Raw genomic sequence first — 6843 nt, 5'->3', positions numbered from 1 at the left:
TCATTTGCGCGAAAACCCGAAGCCATTGGCAAGTGCATGAACTGCAGGATTGAATGCCAGTCTCCCTAAAATCCCCTGCTTGTAAGGTAAAAACGTCTTCTTCTTCAAATCCTCCGAAACTGCTCGATTCACCGTGTAATGCATCTCATGAGCCGAAACACGTCCCCTTCTCCTCAAACTCGACCCCGAATCGGACCCCACTGCCGATCTCAAGCTCGAATACTTCACATTTTCGCGTCTCGTGAAAAAATTTGTGTATTTCCTCAGAGGATCCCTATCGACTGCTCGCCCTTCCGACGCGCTCCTGAACAAGAAGAAATCCTTCAATCTCCATTTTCTTTTGTTTTTCGAAGACGAAGACAACAAAGCCGGCGCTTTCGAAACGATTTCGCCAGTGTTTTCTGTTTTTTGTTCTTCTTCCCACGGGTACTTTGAAACCCTGTAAGGGGACACTGATCTTGCTCCTCTACAGCCCGAATTCGAGGATGTCGACAAAGAAGAGACTCTCTCTCTCCCTCTCTCATTCTCGCTCCTTTTTTCGGTACTATTTGGAACTGGTTTTCCAAAAGGGTCGAATTCTTTCTTCTTTCTCGGCGAGAAAGCGCCACGAATGTCAGATATCGGAAACCTCTTCCGAATCTGACACTCGTCCTTCTTGCCTCTTACTTTGACATGAGGTGGAGGCTTCAACGGCCGGATTTTACCGCAGTCGAAGAGCTCTTCGGCTGGGAGAATTCTCGATTTCTCTGTTTCCTCACTCACGTCGAACGCGAAGTCGTCCTCGCAAGCATCCGTTGGTTTCGATGATTTCGGCGTACCGGGTTTTTCTTCCCAGTCAAATGGGACTACTGCAACGCTCCTGCTTATTACGGAGACATCATCAAAATTGTTGTAGAACTCAGAAATCCGTCTGGGACTCGTGGGGGCACTTAAAAAGTGCTCGCCAAAGTGGTTTTTGGGTGTTGATGGAGCAGTACTCAAATATGGTGTCACTACTTCCATCTTTGTTTTCTTGGTCTCTGTATCTCCTTTCTTTTTGCAGGGAGAAGCAAAAAACCAGAGGCATGAAGACTCTCCTGAGGTAGAGGCTATTAAAGGAGGGAGAAAGAGAGGCTATTAAAGAGCAGAGAGAGAGAGAGAGAGAGAGAGAGAGAGAGAGAGCTGTGATCAGCTTCCATAGACTATAATAACCTATTTTAGGCTCAATAATCGTGGAGGGTTTTTTTTATATATGTTTAATCAACTTTTTTCCGTATTTTTAACTTTTGCGTCAATTTTTGTAAATGATTTATTGCAGAAATTGATATTTACACTCCTTTTTTGTGATTCACACTATTTTTTTTTTGCTTTTAGCAAAAAAAAAAAAAATGCATACATCAACACTAAAAAAAAAGAAGTGTGGATAACAAAAAAAAGAAGATGTGAATATTAATTCCCGATTGCTTTCTCTTGAGGAGATGAATCCAAAAAGTAAAAATTATGTTGCACATCATTTTTTTTTGAATAAAAATAAAAATAGCTCAAAAAAGTTTGATTTTTGAATTATTTTGTCTTGATTAAAAAAATAAAATAATTAGTTATGAACCTATTTTTTTTTACTTTTTAAATTTCTATTGCCGAGAAGAAACAGTAATCCACAAAAATTGACCCAAAACTATCAAATGAAAAAACAAATAAATATAGACAAAACATAATCTTCCAAGATTATCAAATCAAAATAAGACTATGCAATTATATTCACCCTTTTCAGACTCTGATTTTGTGGGCCCTTCTCAGGTCTACTAAGATGATATAAATTGATCACCTCATAGGACTTGCAAATTAAAAATATGTCCGGAAAAAGCTCCATAAAGAATCAACAGACACGACCAAATCCTATATTGTTATGTAAAATAGACAATTTATGTTTGGAATGATATTTAACCTTCCCAACCCCCCCCCCCCTCCCCCCCCCCCCCCCCGCCCCCAAAAAAAAAAAAAAAATCTTATTCATAGTCCTATTGATACCCAATTGAATTTCACAGACCAACATGTTTCTTTGTTGAGTGTCCTTCAAAGTGAACACTTTATATCGTCCAGGCCTTGAGTGGGCCACCAGAATACGAGTACATAATATGGAAAAGAATCAATAATAAGGTTAGTTCGGTTGATTGATGTGTTTACTCTTCATACAATTGATTAGGGTTTAGGCCGAAGAAAGTAGTTCTTCGTGAATTCTTTAGTCTTATCGTGAATGACTTGTTTTTGTATGAAAGTCGAGGTCCGTGTAAGCTGAACCGAGCACCTCTGCCATCAAAAAAAAAAAAAAGTTGAAGAAGATGGAAATTTTAAGGAGATGATCCCGATCGAGCCGAATATAATTGACCTGTGGAAAGTCTTAAAAGGCATGCAGTAAGCCGCCTTTTATTACTTTTGTTGCGATATTCTCCTGTTGTGGAGATTATGATTCATGTTTTTGGAGATACACATTAATTGTGTTGCATGCATGTTGTGCGACACACGTTTATGAAGCTGGGGCACTGGTGGGAGCAAGAGCATTAGTTATATTAAATTGGTGTGGGAGGGAGTACAATAATGCATTGCGTGCTGCAGTTGATCATCCATATGTGTCTTTACAACCAAGTTTTTTTGATTTCTAAAATTACGTACCTTGCAATCCACCATTTATATTTACGAGAAAATCTTATTCACGGAGGAGCTTTGAATAAGGTTTACTGCGCTCAATTTCAGGACGATCCGGATTAAAAACAAAACAATTAACGGGAATAGATAGTAATTAATGGATAATTTGTTACCGTTAATAGATTGTTTTTAATCTGGATCGTCCAAAACATTGTTGGATGGCTGAGATTGTACGAAGCCGGGAATAACTTATATATTCATAGCTCCGTCGTGAATAAGTTTCTCTCTATATTCACACGTTGGGTTGTGAACTTGTTGTTTAGGACAAAGGAGCAAATTTCGTCTTGGGATTGGATTGGTGGTAAGACCTGAGACTTAGAAATTTGCTTCCTCTTCGCTCCGAGAATGTTGCACGGAAAATAGATTCCCAATAAAAGTGGAGTGACGTGAAGTAAAGGAAATTAGTGGGAATTATTTTTTGTTTTTGTATTCTCTTAACAAGAAATGTTGCAGGAAAACTGAAATTCCTACCTCTTGGCAGGGCTATTTTGCAAGGTGAGTGGAAAAGTTGAAGTTATGAGTCCAACAATTTTTTTGGTAACTGAACACAGTAAGAATTACGGAAAAGTTGATTCTCCTTCCTTTCTTGTCCTTTCCGTGTAACTAAATAGGGCAACGATTGTTCTCCCGTCCTCGAGCGAGGGTTCTCGAGGGAAAAAAAAGTTTTACATCTTCTGAGAACAAAAAAGAATATATAATTTACAGTAACATTTTCTTACATTATAAACAAAATAAAATTTTACCGCCCCATAATCCACAACGTAGTTTAACTTAATATTAAGTCTGTGGTAAAATCTATCGAAATCAAGTTAGGATGTAAATTCTATCAAAACGATGAAGTTTTGGGGTAATGGACCTCTCAAAACAGTTTGTGGCCCAATGGTATTTCCTGGTCAATTTGTGACTTAATGGTATTTCTTGGTTCTTCTCTCGTGGGAGGTCACCATTCGAGCCCCATCAGGAGTGTTTATGGTTTAAGATTATGGACAACCTTTAAATCTTCTATAAACTGACTTACAAGTTACAACCCCACCCCACCCCCATCCCACCCCGGCCCTAACCCATCACTAGTTACTCCATTATTTTTGTTGTAATAAAAGAGAGGATCCAAATCCCAATGGGCTTCTTTTTGGGCTTCCCTTTTAGCAAAGTAGAACTCAGCGAAACAAGTTACTCCACAATTTGCAATTCCACCAGTGCCTTCCAAAAGTATCAGTACAAGTACAACCCAAGAAGCCCAAAATCACAGAAAGACAGAAGGCTGCAGGCAGAGAGAATCTATCAGTCGCTCTCGCTTTCAATTTTCACTCTACACTCTCATGTTTGCAAATTAATCTTAATAGCTTGAAATACTTTCGAAAAACACTCTCATGGTTGCGGTTGCGATTGCGCTCCTTCTCACACTCACATGCACATTTTCTAACTTAGATTTTGATCAACTGCAACAATCCCATAAACTTTAGTGTGAATACTTCATTTATAAATATACGAATAATCTAGTTTTTTGTTTTGGGTAAGTTAATAATCTAGTTAATTGTAGAATTATGATCTAACCTTAATTATATTTGTATCTTTCATAATATAATAGACAACCTAGTTTCAAAGCTATATATGCCAATATGCCATCTATTTTTAAACAAATTTCGAATAATCTTATTTTTTCATGGTTCTGTAGTGTCGGTCGATGCGATGCACATTACTTCGTGCTTGTTGCCTTGCTCCATTTAATAATTGTCAAGCAACGCATTGCATATGCACAACCATGTCTCAGTTTTGTGGGCTCATACACAAGTACGAAGCATGTTCTGAATACTTCAAACCACATTCTTTTGTTGGTTATTTTTAAATTTCATCTTTGTGAAATTTTTGGCCTTCTAACAATGACTTGACCAGCACTATGTTTTGCCACTTAAAGCGTGGCTGGATAGTGGTCACCCTACCCTATGGGAAAAAAACAATTTGTTCTTTCCTTTAAAAAAACTTGTTTGGTGGTATATGGGGGTAGAAACATAAACAATAATAAACCTTGGGACCATTCCTCCACGGTCAGCGAAAAGTAGGACCACTCAGTACTCCATTTGGGAATGCGACAAAGATAGGTTCCAGCCAAGACCCATCTGGTAGCTGAATCTTGCAAAACAGTCCCATATCCATGTGTACTAGTACTACTAAAGTACTAATACAACTAACAGTTATTAATTTTACTCGTACAAAGTTTTTCTCACATGCATGCTTTTCAATTCACTCGTGGGATCCGGGACATCGGGCCGGGGAGACCACTACGTGGCTCCATGTACTGTCGTACATTAATCACATGACATTTCTAGATCTCATTACATCTAGCCTCCGTTTGTTTGGACTGAAAATATTTTCCGATTTTCTTATGTTTGGTTGCACATAATACCCTGTAAATCATTTTTCTGGAAATGGACAAAAACAAATTACTTACTTAATTACCATAAGTTATTTTTACGGGTTGTGCTACTTCCCCTGATTGTTCCGATAGGCAACGATAATGGATTTGGTGGCTTATTAGTCACATGTGCCCAAACACCAAAAAACAAAAGTTCTATAAATCTTTTACATTTACACGTAAAAGATTTTCCATAAAAAAAAAGTTACGTTGTAAAGTATTTTACATCGAAACAAACGGAGCCTATGCCAGTTCGGACACATTGAGTACACTCCATACAGATATTATAAATTTTTACTGAATGTGAGTTGGGTCAATACATTTTTGATGTGATAAATTTTCTATCTAGTAGACTTAGAAATAAATGAATCACATTTAGTTACTAAACGACATCAATTAGTTGCGATAATTTTTTCGAATCAATCTATTTCGTGTTTGACTTAAGTGAGACGGCCAAGATACTTTGATCTATTGCTGTTTTAGAATGATCCAAATTGTTGGTCTTTTGTAACAAAATTAGAAGTATCCCCTTGCTAACGACTATGATTGTATTCAAAAGCTAGATCAGGGCAATATAAAGAGTCAAGCCTCATTCAAGTTAGAACACATCAAATTACTTGTCTGCTTATAGCCAATGGGTTTCTAGTTCACTGACACTTTCTCACCTCTTTCACATGAAAGATGAGGGTTTGATTCTCGCCAGGAGCATGAGTGCTTGCTTGATATGGTGGTTGATGTCCTTTGGGCTTGCCCTGCCAGTATGCCCCATAGTGGGTACACTGGCCTGCCCGAATTCTTGGCTATCGGAACCCTTCCCCATCCCCGTAGAAGTTGACTAGACATCTATCGAATGACAAAAAAAATTACTTGTCCCCTTCTGAAAGTTAAAATTCTCAAACAGAAAAAATATTGGGCAAACGAAGCATTACTTACTAGTGCGTACAAACTCTGAATGGTCCTCACAAGTCATAAACATGCTTCCTATACTGGGATGAAAATAGAGTGCTTTCAATGATTTTGATATTTTTGACTCAAAAATACAAAAAGAAGGAACATGATTACCAAACATGTTCTTGTGTCTTTCACTCAATTTCTTGATTGAGTTCCAATGACCGACAAACCAAATACTTATGAGACACTTAAATGCAGAAATACCAAGCTCAACCTGTCTTCAAATCTGTATCTTTTACTCAAATAAAGGCTTCGTTTGTTCCGATATGAAATGTTTTCCCGTAAAACATTTACTCATTTTATTTTGACTTTCATTTGAGGAGGGTGATGAGGAGGGGTTGGAGGAGGGGGTATTTTCTTGTTTAGATTTCCCAAATATTCTCGGGACCCACCGACCTTAAATGTTCAGACTAAAGCCATAGCTGACCCGGCCAGAGAGAAAATATCGGTCCGTCTCCATGTCGTGGGTTTCGTCACCAGGCCCCAACCGAAGTGCAAGATAAATTGGAGCCCCCTAACTCAACCATTTGGTCCCAACTACCAAACTCAAGTCTGGTGAGGGAGGAGCAACCACCATGTTAGCTGCTCCAACCACTTAGAAGTAAGTTTGCCTTCTTTATAACTCCTTTCTTTGTTTTTGTTTTCTGTTTTTGCTTTATGGTTGGTTGCTTTGCTACAACACATCTAGAGTCCTTGGTTTCTTTGATTCAAAGTTCAAACCAATAGCAATATTATTGAAACACAACCAGATATAGCAGAGGGTATACAGAGATGAAAAAAATAGGGGGCAACCAATG

The 6843-nt window shown here is 38.2% G+C and overlaps 1 protein-coding gene across 1 annotated transcript; it reads right to left on the bottom strand.

Annotated features, from left to right (window-relative positions):
- On the bottom strand, window positions 1–2664 carry LOC131333001 (uncharacterized). Its single transcript, XM_058367301.1, has 2 exons — window positions 2650–2664; window positions 1–1032 (listed from the first exon to the last, which is right to left on the bottom strand). Exons 1-2 carry the CDS (start codon window positions 2662–2664, stop codon window positions 1–3), a joined length of 1047 nt encoding a protein of 348 aa, XP_058223284.1.
- Between the last annotated feature and the right edge of the window lie 4179 nt (window positions 2665–6843).

This window comes from Rhododendron vialii, chromosome 7a (genome assembly GCF_030253575.1).
Source record: "Rhododendron vialii isolate Sample 1 chromosome 7a, ASM3025357v1".
Lineage (NCBI taxonomy): Eukaryota > Viridiplantae > Streptophyta > Magnoliopsida > Ericales > Ericaceae > Rhododendron > Rhododendron vialii.
This window is presented reverse-complemented; position numbering and strand designations above follow the sequence as displayed.